This window comes from Penicillium chrysogenum (assembly GCF_028827035.1).
Source record: "Penicillium chrysogenum strain IBT 35668 chromosome Unknown utg000002l_segment0_segment0, whole genome shotgun sequence".
NCBI classification, from domain to species: Eukaryota; Fungi; Ascomycota; class Eurotiomycetes; order Eurotiales; family Aspergillaceae; genus Penicillium; species Penicillium chrysogenum.
In genome coordinates, this window is record NW_026622750.1 from 2,016,192 (window position 1) to 2,035,754 (window position 19,563).

Here is a 19,563-nt window from a genome sequence, read left to right on the forward strand (position 1 = left end):
GGGGACAAGTCAAGAACGTCGACTTTCCCTCAATTCCTCCATATTTCCATGTTGCTGCTACTTCATCAAGCAGCCGATGCTTCGGCTGCGCGCGCCGATCATGGCCCAGCCACGTCACATTTATGATCTCGCTGACGAGCTACTGAGCGAGATATTGTCCTATCTCCTCGAACCCGCGCCTCGAGCCCTAAACGGCAGATTCAATAAAAATGGGCATACTTTCCGGGCTGGCGACCAACATGTCGAAGTGTCCGATCTGGATCAATTTCGACTCGTCTGCAAGCGCTTCATGCAAATCGGTACCCCTTACAAGTTTAACCGATTTACTTTGCGCTTTTCTGAGCACGGCTTCCGGCGACTAGATGAACTGGTAGACATGCAGCTGGCCTACTATGTGAAGACCATCACGTACATGGTGCGACCCTTTTATCAAGGAAGCGGTACCAGCTCTTCAATCTCTCATATAGAAGCGAGCAAATTGACTAAGAGCAAAATACAGGTTGGGCCCGGACACTGCGAACATTGGGGTCAGAGAATCCCGAAATATCCCAACTGCACAGCTGCCGACTGCGTGAACAAACCAATCTAACTGAAACCAACAATGACCGAACCCGCCTCCGCCGTGCAATCGCATCATTTTCAGCCCTACAGGAAATAAAACTCCTAAGACTCCAAGACGAAGCAGACGAGTACCTCATCGACTTTATACGCGACCACTCACTGGGGACCAGCACCAGCACCGCAAGCATCCGGTTCGACTGGGAGACCGCCTGCTCGCGCGCCGTAACAAACCTCAGCATCGCCCTCCTCGATTCAAAATGCAGCTCCATCCGCTTCACAGGGCCCCAGATCAGCCCCGAAGCAACCTTGCAGCTCCTCCATGCCCCGTCAACAACCCTCGCCGCCATGGGCGGACGCCTCACAAGCCTCGACATAAACTTCCACTCAGCAACCGACATTACTACGACCATGGCCGACCTCTCAGGCGTCTTCCACCGCTTCTTCATCGCGGCCAAAAACCTCATGGCCATCCACATCGGCTTCCTCAGCAAAACACCCCTAGACCTCGACCTCGAGCTACTATTCCACCACATCCGCTGGAAAACCCTCCGCAAACTCAGTATTCAAGGCTGGCGCCTGAGCGCAGATGAGATCGTCGCACTAGCACGTCGCCATAGTGCCCAGCTACGCGATTTCCGCCTACTCGGTGTCTACCTCCGGCCTGGCGGTTTGTGGCGCGATGTGCTGGTTGTCCTGCGTGAGGAAATGGAGCAGCTCGAGTGGCTAGTTCTAAAGGATATTGACTATGCTGCACATTTTGATTCTGCTTCTGTCTCAAACGGTGTGGAGGTTTTTGATGATTACATTGCTGGCCCTGTGCCATCTTCTCTTACTGTTGCGGCTGGTACGTCCTCGGCTGTTCATTCGCCAACTACTGCACCGCTCGCGTCCGATGGCCTCCCTGCTTTGGTAGTGGGTAGGCGATTGCCGCTGAGACGGACGTCGCTCGGGAGACTGCGTGCTTTGTCTAGTGAGGACCTAGGGGATGACGGTGTGCATGTCTTGCGTGAGCAGATGCCTCTTTGGGAGGCGTGGGTTCTTTCTGCTCCGCATCGCGTTAAAAGGAATGGTCAGTCACATTGGAGTATGTAAAAAGGAGAGGCAGAGGTGTCTAAAAGATGATAGTTACTTTTTGGATACTTTTTGGAGGTGGGGGCTGTTTGAATTACCTTTTTGACGACTTGCACGTATTAGAGCCGTTTGAATATATATTCGGGTACGATTATATTGTTCCAAGACGGATTTCGTGGTAAAATATACCGCATTAATATTGACTAAAGATATGGATGTCTATGTAAGGGATGCAATCTTTAGGGTATCATCAAATACAAATGTGTCGGAGGACCAACTCTGCACCGGTTATTTTTCAGAATCCCCCTATTTATAACACCTGGCCCAGTCGCCGCCAGAGCGTGCGAAAGTAAGCCCTTTCACGAAATCACGACGGCGACAACGGCCAAGTTTATCCACCGGGCAACCGTGCAGCGGAATAACACGGTCATTAACGAGGACTCGCACGAGCGGCTCGGGTTCCCGACGACATTGCATCATCTCAACATAAGCCCGAGCACCGAAGGGGACTGTCCAGGCGGATGAGAACCCGTCTGTTTGGCTAGGAGACTGGACGTGGGTGAGCGAGAGTGGAGCGGTGCCGTTGTACAGCCCCAAAGCAAAGAAGAACGGGATCATTCCGTTGTCATGTGTGAAGTCGGCGTACATGGTGTAGTTGAGGGGGAATGTCGCAGCGCCGGGGGCGTCGAGCGTACGGTTTGTGCTTGTGTGGTCTCTCACTGGGTGGCGAGTGAGTCGGGCGATCAGTTCGTTTACGAAACCGACACCCTGGGTCGGGCCGAGAGGATTGCCGGCGCCATAACCATAGTACTTGCTTAACGACTGGAGGTAGTCATATTGGCTCCATTCGGTCGGGGTGAAGAGGTCGCAGAATGGAGATAGCTCGGCTGCGTCGTCACTTGAAGACACTGTCTCGAAAGGGCAAATGTCCATCAGACTGACAACATCGATGTCTTCAAGTTTAACGCCAGGGAGATCGGCCTCGAGACGAGCTCGGATGGGCGGCACAAAGATTTTCATGTATTTTTCTTCGACCTTGTCGCCCAGCTCATTGTCTTCGAACTTAGGACAGATCTCGCTGTGGTTCAGAGTGTTGTTGGTGCCAGACTCTTCTGAGATGATGACGTTGGTTTTGGGGCTTGGCTGACGGTGATTGGCACTTTTATCATCCAACTTTGCCTGCTGGAATCCCTTGATAAAGTTCACGCCTGAAGCCACAACCCGCCCTGAGTCAGATGACCGAATGAAGGGCACAGCTTTCTTCGCCAACGCCTCGTAGCGCTGGTAGAATTTGGTCCCCGAGTCCACCATCTGGTTCACTCCGAAGGGTACCAAATCATCACCGCCCATGGTGTACTTGTATGAGCGGAGGAACTTCGTGTTGCCATTGTATGCAGTCGCGTTCGCTTGGATATTTTCAATGAGCTTGGCATATACCTTGCTCTTCTTCGCGGACGGGAATCGAGCACCATGACGGGAGATCACTTGAGCAAAAGTGATCTGACAATCATGAGGTACCTCATTCGAGATGGATGATTCTTCGGAAAGAGAGAAATAGGGCGAATACTGGCCCCACTTGTGTGAGAGCTCGGAATTACATTGGTAACCGCCATCGACAGTAGTGCAGTCAGATCTCTTCGACATGTTCACGGGGGAAGTCAGAGGTAGGTCAGGCTGGGTTGTGGCACGTGGAGGAGGGTTGCACTGGGTTCCCTTCGCGAAGTACACAACCAGGGCGAAAGTGCCCAGCAGGGACACGATGGTCAACGCTGTCCATCTTCGGGAAGATTGCTGGCGTTGCTGTTTCCAGCGTTGCTCTTGTTTCTCTCCGAGAAGGCCCTCTTCCTCTCCATGGTTTTTAGAAAACGCCGCCATCACACCGGTGAATACACGAAATCACAGCTTGACTAGTCCGTGACACCTGTGAGCATATAGAATGCGAAGAGGGGGAAACCAGTTCATATTTAAATGTCGACCTGACTGTAAAGCATTTGGGTTAACCCTTGCGAACGTTGTGCTCGTGAGTGTTTTGCTCCCGCTGATTGGTCCGTCGCTCTTGCTTGAGGCTGCAACACGTGGACCGGGGGATGCCCTACCCGTGACTGGGATACTTCGCAGTACTTAAATATACAATACTCTAGTATGCCGATGGATGTTACTAGAGGTACCAATTTATATACTAGCCCAACGGGGAATTTCGACATGTGGTGATCGTCCAAATCTCACGTACAACATCCTCATTTCATTATAATCTACATTGTTTCTTTCCGTCCAGGGCAATTATGTCTTACCTGAGTTTTCCAAGACTAGCTTGTTCCTTCTAAGCTCATGGATAGAGTTTCTGTGGCTCCTATCAGATGAGATTACCATGCCCTATACTCATTTCGTACCCGGAGGCTTCAAGCAAAATCGATATATTCGTAATCTACCATTGCAGGCGACCTCGGTTTACTACTTTGCACATGATATATTTGAGCATCGCCTCCTCCAAGGCGTTACATTGATAAAAATACATCCCACCAATTACAAGAAACCGAAGCAACATGTGCAGTGAATTGAGATATTTTATATAAATTGCGGCAACAATCTAAGTAACTAGAAGGAATAGAAGGAATGACTGGAGAGCAAGCATGTTGTACATACGCCTATTGTGAACTCCATTCAGCAATGCTACTTTTGGTCCAGTGTTTTCTTCCCTTTCATCAGATCCATATGGCGCATGAAAACAAATTGCCTACGTACTCAAGTGCTATAGAGTCGCTCCGTATGTAGGTGATAGACTCGACCAAAAGGTCATCGACATCAAAATCCCTTGCTGCAGTGAGAAAATTAAGGCATGATCGCCCGTTTCAACGTTCGGTGCTGACATGTAGATCATATGTAGATCAATTAGATCACTCTGGCCGAGAGTGATAAAGGCGTACGGAGTATCAGCACCACCCCCTAAGTACCTAGGTATGTACATAAGGACATATTTAGGATATATATTGAACCGGGAAATAGAGACTAAATATACACCGTAGCAGTATGCTAGACTAACAGCTGCTTCTAGCAGAATCTGACGATGGTTATATATAATCACAAATAAATCTGATGCCGCGCGGAGCGCGGCGGAATGACTGCAAACCAGCCAGGTACTCCACAGGGAGGAGTACCTATCAGCTTGTCCTTTGATAAAGGGAAAGCGGTAAAGCCTCCAGCATGAATTGACTTGAATGGCGGGGGCTTTTTTTTTTGTTTATTTCTCTACGGGCTAATGAACACTTAACTCCGCGAGTAAATAGTTAGAGGCCCATTCAATGTAATTTGGTTTCTGGTTTAGCACCGTCTGTATATGCATCTATTGCCCTGACAAATATGTACGTACACGAATTAACTTGAAGACACACGGGACGCAAATAGAATCCACGCCGACGATATATTCCACTCACGCCACCTCGACTGTAATGGTATACTCGTCCCCCTTCTGTCCAACCACAGTGATTTTGACACCATCTTCCGAAACAAAAGTTTCCCGGCCCGTCTCGGTTGTGAAATGGGCATCATTGAGTTCGTCCCCACCACATCCCCCAGAACTTGGGGTCGCATCATGGACGCGAATAGGGCCTTGGCCCGAACCCGTGGATGACGATACCGTATAGACAAGGACTCCCGTACTGCAAGCACTGCTATCCGCGCCATCCTTGGTTCTCACCTCAGCGACAATAGCAGTAGTCTCATCCCGCCTCACAACGACTCCCTTGACGCCCTCCTTCGTTCCCACAGGGGTAATGGTGTGAGTTGTCGATCCAGCACCGTCCACACAATCGAACTGGTCATCGGAAAACCATCCCAGCTTCCACTTGTGCCACGCAAAGTAATCGGGAAGGGCGCCGCTAATCAAGCCCATAATGTCATGCCCACCAACGTACATGGTAGTGCTGTCGCCAGTATCCGAGCTCGGATACAGATCCGGTAAACCCATTGTGTGTCCAGTCTCGTGGTTCATCACCAGGAAGCCCCATGAGTCTGGAGCGTCTTGGCCGAAGGTGACAGTCTTACTGATAATGGTTCCATCCCCTGCCGTCAGTTCGCCCATGTAGGTAGGCGAGAACGAGATGTGCTTTGCTGCCTTGGTCGGGACGATATAGAGAACGTCGGTGCCGGCGAAATTGATGGCCTTGCCGACTGAGTCCAGCGCGTCTTGGATGTACTCTGCTAGAAGCTCTGAGGTAATTCCCCGGTCGTAGGGGTAGGAGGTGGACGCTTTGGGCATGCGATAGAAGCGGGATGTGTCGGTGGTGATGTCGAGACTGAGTTGACCGAAGGAGGAATTAGTGTACCAGTCTGGTGCACCGGGAACGAAGAGCTGGTGTAATTCCTCAGTGGCCTCTGAGGCCGGTGCATCAGGGAAGTCAACGAAAATCATATAGGCGTTGAGGGTGCCAGTACTTGGGGCAAAAGTCTGGTCTGTAGCACCGATACCCTCGCTGAGATCCACTGAAGTCGGCTTGAGCTTGCAGGCACCATTCCCGGCGGCGCGTGAGTTGAGAGAACGAGACGGATGGCTTTGGAGTGGAAATCCAGCTCTAAGACTAGGTATAGAAAACGAACCGGGAGCGGTTGGGCATGCCTCGACAACCTGTGTCCAGAGGCAGAGTAACCCCCCAAGGAGCGAGCCCTAACAGCTGATTGGATTGGATTTTCATCTGTACAGCTCTTGATGTGGGTGATTTATGCTTTGTACCAAGTATATCATTGACTGGTAATTAAGGGTTTTATAGTAAGGAAGCGCGTTCGGTTCGAAGTGAGACAGGAGTCGGGGAACAATAATTACGAAACAACTAGGAAATTCAAAGGGCTCCTTAGCATCGTACATATCCATCAAGTGGAGAAATATTGGCCGTCGGGAATAAGACATTTAATGTTGACTCTCATCTGAACAACTAATGTTCCAAATCAGTTTCATACAATGAAACTAGACCTTGGCAAAACCCTCAGGGGCCCTTAACAGCTCTGATTCATCCTACATACATACGTATGTATGTATCGTAGCCATCCGTGGACATGCGCACTGGCTAGTTATACCTAGGTAGACTGTCTACTATCTTAGGCATCGGTGCCTTTAGTAGTCCTCCAGGGGGACAAGAACGAGCTCATGACGGCTGCATCACAAGGTGGGGTATCTAGGAACCAGGGGCGAGCCACCACGCACCAACGCGAAAGGATTGTGACGTTGAATCAGGGCCGTGGTACTAGATATACTGAACACATTAAGGCTAGATATTCGATACGACAACCCAAGAAGGATCTGTATCTAAGGGGGAAGTTGTCCTTTTTGACTCCAGAATATATTGATTGTTGCAGTCCTCTAAAAACCTACAGATGTCGCCCACCCTTAATGAAGCCTCACTCATTGAAGGCTGGCTCCTTGAACGATATGCAAAACAAACTTGCGATGACCCGTGGTCTATTGAGCGATATTCAGCATGTCGCTTACTCAAGGAAAGCGGCATACCATGCTACCTCTGGGCCGAAGATGCTTTAGCATACTATGGAGTACCCACAGTTGTCTTTGACGTACATATCGTCGTGGGCGATGCCAAGAAAGCCGCAGGCACACTTGTTGAAAGAGGCTGGCGCCCTCCGCCTCCCGAGTTTGAAGCGCGGTACATTGACATTGCGGAGGCCACTTGCTACCTTGTTGAACCGCAATGCAAGAGCGTGGGCCCCACAGATCCTTTGGTCGCTCTCACCGCTGCCTCTGATTGGGATATCAAGCTTCCGGACATTGCCACACAGACAAGCTGCTATCACCAGGGAACCGCTAGATGGCCCTTTATCCCAGCGTTACATCAACTTCTGGATTCCTTTATCAGAAGAAGGCTGAATACTCCTGATGTGTACTGTTTCTTTCGCAGCCACACAGGCTGCCTTTTAGGCTATCTTTACGAATATGTTCTCCGATTTTAAAACTCAGAGAATTTGCTGCTTACTTGAAGGTGGAGCATCGGCAATACCATTGGGATGTGGTTGCGGGAGTCAGCTATACTATGGAGCCTTTTAGAATCCATTCACAGAAGGTCCGAGACTCCATACTTAGAGGGGAGTATGAATTTCGCGAGTGCTCCGTTTCGAGGGATGATGAGCAATTTTTCACAGCTGGTGTCGAGGACGGTTGGTGGCTATGCTCCCACCTGCAAATCATAAATGAATCACATAGTATATAGCCATCTCAATGTCAATTTCTCTGGGTACTGTGGTTATCAAGTATTATTACAATTATTACATATCCATATCATACTTCCTCATGTTCACAAAAGATGCCAACCAGAATTTTTTCTTTTACAGAACATTATGTTTACTTTAACACCATCAAGTAGTAGTCGTACTCGTACATACTCCAGTTTTTGTATTTCAAACAAATCTAGTAAAATTAGCCATCTAAGTAGAAGTAGAGAAGTACAGAAGTACAGAAGTAGAAATAAGGTGAACAGCCAATCAGAATTCCCGGGGTTGCCGAGACGCGCCCGACCCAAACATTCCAACTTTGCTTCAAAACAAACCAGCTCCAATCTCCAACTTCACCCTTTTACTCCTAGAATGCCTCCAATGAACAAAAATTCTGGTTTAAACGACGATTCATTTTCGCTCACCAATTTGAATGACGAAGTAATGGGCACCTCAACACGACGTGTCAACGAGGAGCTTGACTACGATATCAACACGTCAACACTTGACCGCGCTTTCCCCGAATTTTCCCAAATACAGACCTCCGAAGAGGAGGAACAGGAGTTGGACGACGACCTTTCACATAGCGACCTCGACATGTCCGTTGAGGTGGGACGCGCTGCTGAGAAACCAGGGCGCGACGACTCGCGCAGTTCTATGATGAGCTTCGAGAACAGTGTACGCTCATCCTCGCCCGCCATGCGCGTTGAATACCCTACACCACAAAAGGCAGTTGCTGCAACGCGTCCGTCGCGTCGTGCAGTCAGTGACAACCTACGAAAGAACGCTCAGGTGCGACGAGCAACCCAAGCACAGAAAGAAACAATGAGCCCCCAAGTCTCGAAGGCTCAACGCGACCAGCGTCGGACATTTTCCGATATGCACGCAAAAGTGCGTGACAGCTATGAGGGCTCATTTTTGGGCGATGAAAGACCTGCCCCTATCGCCACGAAAACGCGTTCGACGCGTTTTGGAAACGCAAACACCTCACAGGAGATTGCAGACGCAATTGAGCGAGCTTCGCAGGACGCCTACGCAAAGGAACTCCGCAAATCGGCTTCCAACGCAGGAACTCCCCGGAAAAGCAGTGCCAATGCAACCAACACTAACACTATTGGTGATACCATGACCCATCAATCCTTCCTTCTTCCCGACCTCCCTAACATCTCTGAACTTGTCTCTGGTGTGTACGAAGATGGCACACCTGTTTACTCCCGACAGGGTAAGATGCGCTCTACCCGATTCGTTTCTCCACTTCATGATCATACGGACGTGTCTCTCCCCCATGAGCACATGCCGTTGGATGCAGTGCCCGTCCCCGAAGACGAGAAGGCCCTGTTTGTTCATCTGAGACTACTTCAGGATAAAGTGGCAGAATTGGAGATGTTCAAGTCTGAGGCAGAGCGCAAAATGGATAGTTACCGCCAGGAGAACTCATCTTTGAAGGCGAACAGACCCCGCCAGTCATCGGCTAAGTCGGAATCGGAGGATAATGCGCACAAGAAGGGATCTAAGCGCCTGGAAAATGAGATCCAGAAGTTAGACGCAGCCAATCTCGCTTTACAAAACCAGTTGGACATTGCCGATCGAAAGGCCCAGGTCCAGGAGTCTGCCATCAAGCGCTTGAACCATGACAGAGAGTCGGCTATCTCACAACTTGGAGCCGCTTATCTCGAAACTCGAGAGCTGAAGGCCGACAACGATGAATTGCGACGGGAAAATGCGGAACTCAGGTCCCAGCTCAGCCGATCCTCGGCCCGCAAGGCTCGCGAACAGGACACCGTTGAGTCCGAAACTAGTTCAGCCGTGTCTGATGATGTCGATGACAGCCAGCTTTACACTGAGCGCAGTGGAGACGCTAGTCGGAGCACCAGAGACATCACATCGAAAAGCAACCGCTCCACAACGAGAACCAGACGCCATGATGACTCCCGCTCCAAGGTGTCTAATCAAGTGGATAAGGAAATTTCTCGGCTTGAAAAAGAACGTGCCGATGAGGCTCTCTTCTCTATTGAGATGCCATCATCGAGACGTACATCGACCTCTAAACCATCGAAGCCAGCTGTGTCTCGCTCTTCCGAATCCAAGAGCACCCGAAAACAACCCAACGTGAGCAAACAGCGCGTGAAGCGAGTGGTAGTTGAAGATGTGACTGGGCCGGAGGTGTCCGAGCAGACCAAGGCTTCGTCTGAAGCCGATGTTACCTTGTTGAGCGTTATTGATGAACATGAGATCTCTCGTCTGCGCAAGACATTGGAAGAAGAAAGAATGATGCGCAAGCAGCGTCGCTCGAGTGCCCCTAAGGAATCTAATCCTACAGAGACCGTCAACTCGACCAGACAGAGCATTTTGAAAACCCCTGCCCCTCGCAAATCTTCTCTTCGCGAATCCAAAGCAGAAATCCCTCGCCCAGCCTCGGCTACTGGAGATATTACCGCTGCCTCAAAGGCAAATACCGAGGGAGACAGTAGTCTCACAGTACCAATTGCAGAGCGTCCTCGACGCCATTCAGAAAATTCATTGCCGGCAACATCCCAGCGCAAGAAGCAGCGAAATGCCGCTGACATGACATCCGCTTTCATCCTTCCTGATATCACCCTCCACCACGTCGACTTGGCGGCGGCTGATCCATCCAAGTTGCCACAAGCCACCCAAAAAGCATTGGATAGCATTGCTCGTCACAATGGCCAGAACTGCACGGTTTGCAATGGTCACTCCACTGACGGCACCTGCAACCACGAGTCCGTGAAGGTCGCCAAACCAATTCCCGTGTCAGAGCGTATGCCCAAGCCATCCGTCTGGAACGAAGAACCAACCATGCGCCCCTCGCAACCCCCTGCTGTCGCTCTTGCTGCTGTTCTCAAGGCCCTGGAGGACGAACTCTCTCATCTGAAGATGCAACTGGCCACATACCAAAGCGCCTACAGCAAGCTCGACGCATCGCTCGGCAAGCGCCCGCGCAAGGCCCTGCAAGAAAAGATTGACAAAGTCTTTAAGGACATCGACATGAAGTCCGACCAAATCTACGCTCTTTACGATGTTTTGGAGGGCCAAAAGCAAGATGGTCGTGAAATGACCGAGCACGAAATGGAAGCGACTCTCGAGTCAATTGGAATCGATGTTGGCGCGTCCCACGCACCTGATGTCACTGGTACTACCGATAAGTCTTCTCGCCACAGCCATATTGACCTGGATGACGAGGAGGACTTGCCCTGGGAGGGCATCGAGAGCACTGCTGAGATGACTGGTCACTTTTCTCTGGACGGTCACTAAGCTAATGTTTATTGCATCGCGTTGCGTGTGTTGATAGCATTCTGGTTACTTTGCTGCTACTTTGGCGCTGTTTCATGGAGTATGGTTCCATCTGTATGTTTAATTCATTGATTTGGGCAATCGAGTGTTGGTCAGGTACCTAAGTTCTCGATACACAAATGTCATTGTGGCCATATCGCGGCCTTGGAAATAACGTATTCCATCTCTTGTTCAATGTTGTGTAGCTCTCCAGCCTGTTTACTTGTTTTGTGCTATCTGTGTCAATCTCAATATATTCGTTCATTCTTTAGATGATATGATGGCAATGCCATATGTAACGGCCGGGATACCCCAAATGAATAGAAAAAAAAAAAAAAAGAAAAAAACGCCGTCGCTATGCTCAATAGCTCATAAAACAACTCAAATACCATGCAAGCCCCCATAGCCATTGCAAACCAAGTCAAAGCATCATTCAGGCGGTGTTCTCTCCACCCTCCACAGCCATAGAAGCACCCTCTGTAGCCGTCGACTTCGAAGTATTAGCAGCATCTCGCTGAGAGATTTCCTCCCCAACAAAGCAGCTCAAACCAGCAAAAGCCTCGAGCAGGGTGCGCGAGTAGTATTCACGCAAATCATAACCACCAGCCAGCATACGCGCATCATTGCGAATAGGATCAAGATACTGCGACGGATAATACGACTGGAGAGAATAGTAATCGCGCTTTTCGGGCACATAGCCCATAAACGGATCGTACGGCTTCTCCGGCTCGGGCGTCTTGATCTTGCGCAGACCTTTGACAAGCCCCGTATCCGCCGCACCAGCCTGCTCCACGGTAGAAAGATTCGACACACGCTTGTTGTCCAACCGCAGCGCAGCCTGTTTCTGTCGAATGCGTTCTTCCTCGCTGCGGCGCGCCGACGACTTTTTGAGAAGCACCTTGTGTCCTTCGCGCGCGATGGCCGCGGCATCTGTCGATGAGCCGGAGGCGAGTCTTGTGAGGAAATCCTCGCGTCCGGCTTGGATCTCGCGCCGCTCGGTCTCGTATTCCTGGCGTACTGCTTGGCGGCGCAGGCGGGCTTCTTCTTGTTCGAGGCTCATGCGGGCTTGGAATGAGGAGGCTTCCTCGGCTTCTATAGCTTGGTTTGCGCGGATAGATTGCATGTTATCTGCAGCGTATTTTTGGAGCTGAGCTTCGGTTTTCGCCACGTCGATGCGGCTTACTAGGTTCGCGATTATGTCCTCTCTTTGTTCGAGGAAGTCGTCATATGCCCGTTTTGAATCAAATTCTTCTTCACGACGGTTCAGGCTGATTGAGATAAACTGTTAGTCCTCGCATATCGCAGGTTGCTTTCGGGGTGTTTGGAAAGAGACATACATGTGCATCACTCGCCGCCGGATATCTACTTCTCTCTCCACCCCGATATCTTCGAATGTCTGCTTGCGGAACCGATTTTTACGCAGCGTCTTGCGACACCCAGCTACCGGGCAGTTTGCGGGACCGGATGAAAAAATGCGGTCCACGCACGATTCACACATCTTATGGTAGCATTCGGGGTTAATGAGAAAACGCATGTCGGGGTTGAGGTATCGCGACGATTTGCAGACGGGGCAAACCTCTGTGAAAAGATGTGGTTAGCATTATGCATCACAACAAAGCCAAACAAAAGCCTACCGTCTTCATCACGGCGAGAAGCCGCATTCGACGCCATGGTGAGAGTAAAGTGACGTGGAAGAGATAGACCTCAAGACTGGGTTGAGGCTGATAAGCAATCCATGCGCACGGACCACGCCATCGTCAACTTTTTGCGACTTTTTTTTTTTTTGCCTCCGGCAACTCCTCTCTTTTTCTCCATTTCATTAGATCGACATTGTCACTGTGAAGCTGCCGCTGAGCTTTTGCTTATTGCAATAATGGGGATACCGAACCCCAACCTCGACGCTCTCGAGGAGCAGCGCCTCGCCCTCGAAGATAATATCCTCCAACTTCAGAAATCGCTTTACCACTGGCGAACCTGGGAAGCAGAATACGATGGACTCCGTGAGGAGATCAGCAATCTAGAAGATGATGCCAGCACAGACGAATTTCTCGCCGTCGCCCTGGAATTCGGAGGCACGTTGGTGGACCAGAAGGAAATGCAGGTGATACTTGGTTCGCAAGGTGTGACGCGGTCTCGCGGGCAAGTGGTTGATCTTCTCGGACGACGCATCGACTACGTACAGCAGAATGTTGCGACTATGGAGAAGAGGCTCTCGAAGGCCCAAAATCAGCTGGACGCTTTGGTCTTGAGTGATCAGCCACCGCCGCAGGATGGTGCGGATTTCCCGATGCAGGAAATTATGGAGGAGCTTGATGAGAACGGAAACGTCGTCTCTAGCAAGATCAATACACCTGGAAATGAGGCTTCGGAATTGCTGGATGTGCTGAAGAAGGCTGGTGTCAAGGATATTCCGGAGACGAGTGTGCCGGAGAAGACTGCTGCAACACCTGCCGATGCTACAGCTGAAAGCGCGGTTGATGAGACAGCCAGTTCAAAGGCTGGAGACCAGCCGAACGGTTCCTCGAGCGGCGACAACGCAACTACAGAGCCAAGTGGCCCATCCCTGAAATTCTCTCAACCTCAGTCTGTGGTGACTGCCGAAGATCGCATGCAGCCGCCTGTCACGGATGTGAATGAATCTGCAGAAGAAGCAAGACTTCGCCGTGAAATGCTCGACTATGGGATCAACGAGGTGGGAGCTATTGTGGCAGAGTTGGAAATGGATGAGTCCGGAAGTGAGATTTCCTTTGACGAGGACTACGATTACGACTATGACGAGGAAGATAACGAAGACGAATACGGCCGCTCTCACAATCGCCTTCCGGCGGAATATCATCAGCAGATGATGGAATTGGAGGCAAAGCTCAATGCCCGAGGCCTGATGAACATGGGCAAGGATACCGAGACGTTCCCCGAGGAAGTGCAGCAAGATATCGCGACACCTGCCGAGGTCGAAACTTCGACCAAAGAGAAGAAACCTAAGAAACGGGTTGCGTTCGCCGATGATCTTGATATCGCACCAGCTCCCGCACCCCCGGCCACCGCTGAGAAGGTTCCTGCTCCACAGGACGAACCTCAGGTGCTCGCTGATTCCATTGTTGAACGGACCAGCCGGGCCCCGGAGCCCACCCCAACCACACCAGCTGTTCCCAAGAAGGTGTCGCGGTTCAGAAGTGCTCGGGCCACCGCTCCAGGTAGTAACGGCAGTGAATCTGTTACTACTGGGGCTACAATCGCAAATCCCTCAGAAGTTACCGAATCTCGCCTTCGCAAACAGGCTAATACAACTCCATCTGCGGTACCACCTGTCCTCTTCCCCGCGACACCCAAAGAGCCCAAGCCCTTCTCCGCACCAATCTCCGATATCATCGAGAAACCTGCTCCGCCTCAATTTCCACATGACCGAACTCTAGCCGACAAGGTCTTTGAGCGGGAGGTTAAAACTGGGGCCGCAGTGGCCCCTGAACCGGATCACTACGACGAGGAGCTTCATCAGAAGCAGATTGCGTCGGAGTTCTTCAACATGCAAAAACGCATGAACGGCTCACCTAAAGACGATGAGGAACAGGATATTCTCCCTCCCGAGGAAGATGAGCCTAAGCGGGTGAGCAAGTTCAAGGCTTCCCGAATGAGAGGTAATCCCGCGTGATAGGATGTGGAGCGAGTGGAGGGCGTCCCCTTCTCTCTTTCTCTGCCGCTTCCCCCTCTATTCCTGATCAAGATCTAGATTTGTTTAGTGTAAAAAAAATCTCTATCCTTCTTGGTCCTTACTCTCTTGGTATCAACTGGCCAATGATTCTACTGTTTGTTTTGTTTGTCTCCCTAGTCCCCCTAGTCCCCATCATAACCCTCCCCCCCTCTCTTCTTCTTCTTCTTCTCTCTCCTTTCTTCCTCTGACCAACGGGCTTCCAATTCCTTCTGGGTTTACCCTCAAGGAAGTACAAGGTGCATACCCCTGTCTCTTCTTGAGATGGGAAACCGTGGTATCACTCACCAACTGAAGTCCAAGACCAAAAGAGAGCTTCTCTGGCTGCACTCCTTCAATTCTATCAGAACAGGAGAGAAATCGTATGTTACTCGTTCTTCTCCTCCGGGGGGTTTCAGAGCAACTACGGGAGTATTGACTGCCTGTAGGATGGACAGATGGAGGTGTGGTTTATTTATTCCTCTCGACATCACCTGTATATAGTTTAATCTGGAGTGAATGCACTCAGTCTCTCGACTTTTTATTCCCGTCTGTCACCTGTCTTGATGGCTTGTTATGTAGTCCCTCTCTTGATGCTCCTGTATCGTATCTCCACCCTTATGTTGAGACTGATCTCGCGTCTATCCAGACCTACACGATTGCATGTCTGGTCTTTTGAGACAAAAGGGATTGAACTCTCAGTATTTATAACTAGAACACCTCATTATCTGTCATAAACCTACATCTACCGACGACAAAGCACATCAAAATGCGACATGGTTCCCAGCATATCAACAAACGAAGGATGACATGGCCTCAAAAACAAGACGTCACGCCTGGGGCAATCCTCTCCAACTTAGTGACCAGCTCCTTGAAAAACGCTTCCTGGATCATAACCCCCTTACTATCGGTCACGATACAAGATGGACTGGAGAACAGAGTTAGCTAACTTGATTTTCCTAAACAGACACCAGCAACCGACTGACCTGTGGATGCGACAGTTTGTCAAATACTGCCCATTACTTTCCTCATCAGCCATGATCGCATGTACCAAAGCACGACTGCCCTCCTCTGTACTACGAGCCAGCAGCTTTTCGCTAACACGGAGACCGACATTATCCGATTCCCGCGCTAGTTGAGACTTGCAGAAACTGGGATTTGGCGTGTTGATAATAACCAGAGGCGCTTCACTCTGTACGAAATGATTTGCAAACGCACGCACAGCGAACAATACCAGCAGTTTTGACAATGGGTATCGACCCGCCATATTGGAAGCTTCTTTATTGCTGAGCGATTTGAAAATACCGTCCTCATTCTGAGGATCCAACTGCCCGAGAGGAGCGGTATAGTGCAGAGCCGAGTTTGGGATGGTGATGCGAGGAGTGATATTGAACTTGGAAGCTGATTCTCGCAGTTTGGGAACAAGCAAGGCAATAAGCAAGAACGTGCTCACCACGTTGACGGTGATGGTTCTCTCGTCTTCTTCCGATATACTGAATGTATTGGTAGCTAGCCCGGCATTCGCCAACAGAGCATCAAGACGTGGTAGAGTTGCGGCACGGCTGGCGAAGCTTTTGACTGAGACATAACTATCCATATCCAGCAGCCACACCTCGACTGAGCTTTCTTCGCGGCCGGTGGATTGCAATAGTTCTTGTCTTGCAGCTTCGCCTTTCTTCACATCCCGCACGGCCATGATCAGCTTCTCCACGCCTAGGCGCAACAGGTGGCGGCTGGCCTCGAGACCGAGGCCTTGGTTTGAACCGGATACGATGATCGTCTGTCCGCTGAGATCGCCTTCGGGATAAGGGAGCTCGATGAAGGTGTTGGAAAGCACTGTTGATGAGATACCCTCTAAAGACGAGAGTAAAGGCATGATCACGTCTTGATTGAATTTGAGAAGAGTCGGCAAGTAGTAGTATTACTGTTCAAAACCTGAACCAGCGTCCATGGATTGCTGATTTCACTGGTTTAAATAGGGCACCATCCTGTATTTAAGCCTGTGGTACTCGGGTTTATTATATCCATCGAGTCGATTCTACATTTCTCCATTGAAAGACGTAGGGCTTTATTTATCTCCGTCTACTGCGTATATATTACATAGTCCCCTTGGCGGAAAAAGGCGTGTAATTATGGAGATACTGTATCAATACCGTCAAATAACGGGACGGAGATAATATCTCCGCTTCGCCCTTCCCTTCTGTCGTATACTCCGATCTGACCTTGGAATGAATGACCTTGGAATCTGTTGAACACTAAATTAATCCAAGTCTCTGGTTCTGATCTTATTCCTGGACAATGTCTCTGAGATTTGAAAAACGAAATCGACCACCTCTCTCCTGCGAGCCATGTCGCACGCGGAAGTAAGCATGCATCAAATACTACATCCGCGGATCTGATATCATAGACTCACGTTTTCCCAGGCTGAAATGCAACAGAATTCAACCCTGTGATACCTGTATCAAACGCAACGTGCAAGCTAACTGCGTGTACGCTTCTAACGCTGTACGCGGTAAGACGCGTACTCCAAGGGAACGTGCCTTGAGTGATAGACTGAAGCGTCTCGAGGATACAATCCAGTCATTTGTCGGAGATAATGTGTCCCAACCAAACCCACATCCACAATTAGAAGGGTCACATGCATTTAACGAGAATGGAAGCCTTCCTAATATCCATGGAATATCAATCGCCGCGCCCGGGCTGGCTGCGAGCGATGAACCTCGCACCGGAGACCAACATCTTCTACAGAAAGCAGTTCCCAGTACTACCAAGGCTCATCATGGTAAAACTAGTCACGTCGAGTCTAGTCACTGGGTTTCTATATTGGAGGATATCAAGGAAGTTCGAGAAAGCTTGTCTGCCGTTGATCCCTTCTCGCTCGGCGAGCTAACGAGCGACGGTGGAAGTGGACAGCCAGACGTGAGCCTTGCTCTTGAGCCTGAAACGCGATTGGAAATTAAGGATATCCTTGCCTCGCTACCCGCACGCCCTATCTGCGATATGTTGGTCTCCCGATATTTCAATGCTCCGTACATGGTACTAGGTGGGATATCATTTGTAACTACCCTCCAATGTATATCTGGCTGATTCTAGGACAATGACAGGTATTGTGCACTCGGGGAAATTTCAGGATGAAGTAAGTCCCATATTTGTGCTGTACTTCCTTTTCGCGGCTACTCGGTGGGACATCCCTTGTCCTAACTGACTCGTGATAGTATGTGGAATTCTGGAAAGCACCACAAAAGGCTCCGGTGCTTTGGATTGCGCTTCTTTTCGCTATACTTAGTGTATCAGTCCAGTTTCGACTGAAAGCGAACGCAGATGGGGTTTTGAATGGTTCCATTCCATCGCCCGATATCCTTCAACAGAAGACGGCGCAGTGCCTTCTGCTAGGAGGATATAGAACGGCTAATGCCTACGCACTAGAGACGTTGCTTCTGTATCTTCAGAGTGGCTTCTTAGGCGACCTGAAAACCAATTCCCGACAATGGTTCGATATGGGTATCATACTGAGGTTAGCATTCCGCATGGGCTACCACCGTGATCCTAGCACTTTTCCAGGAACGACGACACCGTTTGACGGCGAAATGAGACGTCGCGTGTGGCTGCATATATTCCAATTAGATGCGCTCTTGAGTTTCCAGATAGGCCTTCCAAGCATGATACCAGCTGAGTGTTGTGACACCCATGTTCCCAGGAATCTATACGACGCCGATCTCCATGTCGGGATGTCAGCATTGCCTACTTCCCGGCCGTCCTCGGAATACACTCCTGTCCTCTATTGTATCGCCAAGGCTGGTGTAATGAGCATCTTCAAAAAGATCGTTGCACATACAATTTCTCTTGCGCCACCGTCTTACAGCAGAACCCTTACTTTGGATGCCGAGATGAGAGGGGCTTACAGTCTAGTTCCTGACTTCCTAAAACGAAGAGACACCAGCCAGTCTCTTATGGACTCATCCGAGATAATCCTGAACCGCTGCAAAATCGAACTCCTGTACCTGAAAGGTCTGGTTGTTCTGCACCGACGGTACATCCGCTATGAGCCCCAAGACGCCAAATTCGAGACTTCACGACGCTTCTGCGTAGAGGCGGCTCTTGAAATCCTCGCCCGTCAAGCAGACATGCACCAAGCATTTCAACCCGGTGGCCGTCTACAAGAAGACCAGTGGATGCTCTCCTCACTGACAATTCACGATTTTCTCCTAGCTGCAATGGTCATCTGTCTTGATCTATCTGTGCGTCTCGAATCTCATACGACAGCTTTTGTAGACGAGCGCGCAGACCATGGCCTTGTCTCGAGGGAGATTGGGGCACTGAAGACCTCCCAACGGATTTGGGCTGCTATTAGCCATCTTTCGCCGGAATCTCGAGTTGCGTCGCTGGCGCTGGACTTGATGGCTCGCAAGGTGGCTGAGCGTCAGGCTAGCTTTTCGCGTGACGAGGCTGCGTTTATGGATATCCCTCCAGTAAGCCCGGAGCTGCCCTACATGGAGCCAATGTCGGAAATGATTGATGGGTCTGAGACACTCGACTGGGTAAGTCCTTCATGGAGACTAGACTGAACCGATTATGAATAATATCTGACCATATTCCTCTCTCCTAGCTCTTGTTGGACCAATATTTCCAGAACTCCGGTCTTGAGGTGCCTCAGTTTCAGTTAGATCCGAGCAATGAGATGAATGGGTTATTTACGGATGTTCCTGGAGCATTTGACCCTTGGACGTATCGTTAACTAGAGTATC

At 50.2% G+C, this 19,563-nt stretch overlaps 9 protein-coding genes across 9 annotated transcripts; 5 read left to right on the forward strand and 4 right to left on the reverse strand.

The window, feature by feature from the left end:
- Positions 1-76: 76 nt before the first annotated feature.
- N7489_004311 (F-box domain protein) lies at positions 77-1,653 on the forward strand (the record flags this gene model as incomplete). Its single annotated transcript, XM_056710063.1, has 2 exons — positions 77-440; positions 500-1,653. The coding sequence occupies 2 exons, from the start codon at positions 77-79 to the stop codon at positions 1,651-1,653; spliced, it is 1,518 nt and encodes a 505-aa protein (XP_056568484.1).
- A 285-nt stretch (positions 1,654-1,938) lies between these two features.
- Positions 1,939-3,507, reverse strand: N7489_004312 (histidine phosphatase family protein; the record flags this gene model as incomplete). The annotated part of the gene is made up of 1 exon (XM_056710064.1): positions 1,939-3,507. One exon carries the CDS (start codon positions 3,505-3,507, stop codon positions 1,939-1,941), a length of 1,569 nt encoding a protein of 522 aa, XP_056568485.1.
- Positions 3,508-5,059: 1,552 nt separating this feature from the next.
- On the reverse strand, positions 5,060-6,242 carry N7489_004313 (M6 family metalloprotease domain-containing protein; the record flags this gene model as incomplete). The annotated part of the gene is made up of 2 exons (XM_056710065.1): positions 5,060-6,200; positions 6,226-6,242. The coding sequence occupies 2 exons, from the start codon at positions 6,240-6,242 to the stop codon at positions 5,060-5,062; spliced, it is 1,158 nt and encodes a 385-aa protein (XP_056568486.1).
- Positions 6,243-6,996: 754 nt separating this feature from the next.
- On the forward strand, positions 6,997-7,584 carry N7489_004314 (uncharacterized protein; the record flags this gene model as incomplete). The annotated part of the gene is made up of 1 exon (XM_056710066.1): positions 6,997-7,584. One exon carries the CDS (start codon positions 6,997-6,999, stop codon positions 7,582-7,584), a length of 588 nt encoding a protein of 195 aa, XP_056568487.1.
- Positions 7,585-8,214: 630 nt separating this feature from the next.
- On the forward strand, positions 8,215-11,115 carry N7489_004315 (uncharacterized protein; the record flags this gene model as incomplete). Its single annotated transcript, XM_056710067.1, has 1 exon — positions 8,215-11,115. The coding sequence occupies one exon, from the start codon at positions 8,215-8,217 to the stop codon at positions 11,113-11,115; it is 2,901 nt and encodes a 966-aa protein (XP_056568488.1).
- Positions 11,116-11,566: 451 nt separating this feature from the next.
- N7489_004316 (TFIIH/NER complex subunit TFB3) lies at positions 11,567-12,804 on the reverse strand (the record flags this gene model as incomplete). Its single annotated transcript, XM_056710068.1, has 3 exons — positions 11,567-12,401; positions 12,471-12,711; positions 12,768-12,804. The coding sequence occupies 3 exons, from the start codon at positions 12,802-12,804 to the stop codon at positions 11,567-11,569; spliced, it is 1,113 nt and encodes a 370-aa protein (XP_056568489.1).
- A 202-nt stretch (positions 12,805-13,006) lies between these two features.
- On the forward strand, positions 13,007-14,782 carry N7489_004317 (prefoldin-like protein; the record flags this gene model as incomplete). The annotated part of the gene is made up of 1 exon (XM_056710069.1): positions 13,007-14,782. One exon carries the CDS (start codon positions 13,007-13,009, stop codon positions 14,780-14,782), a length of 1,776 nt encoding a protein of 591 aa, XP_056568490.1.
- Positions 14,783-15,634: 852 nt separating this feature from the next.
- Positions 15,635-16,694, reverse strand: N7489_004318 (uncharacterized protein; the record flags this gene model as incomplete). Its single annotated transcript, XM_056710070.1, has 2 exons — positions 15,635-15,746; positions 15,805-16,694. The coding sequence occupies 2 exons, from the start codon at positions 16,692-16,694 to the stop codon at positions 15,635-15,637; spliced, it is 1,002 nt and encodes a 333-aa protein (XP_056568491.1).
- A 422-nt stretch (positions 16,695-17,116) lies between these two features.
- On the forward strand, positions 17,117-19,553 carry N7489_004319 (uncharacterized protein; the record flags this gene model as incomplete). The annotated part of the gene is made up of 5 exons (XM_056710071.1): positions 17,117-17,181; positions 17,242-17,861; positions 17,923-17,954; positions 18,034-19,356; positions 19,425-19,553. 5 exons carry the CDS (start codon positions 17,117-17,119, stop codon positions 19,551-19,553), a joined length of 2,169 nt encoding a protein of 722 aa, XP_056568492.1.
- Positions 19,554-19,563: the final 10 nt, after the last annotated feature.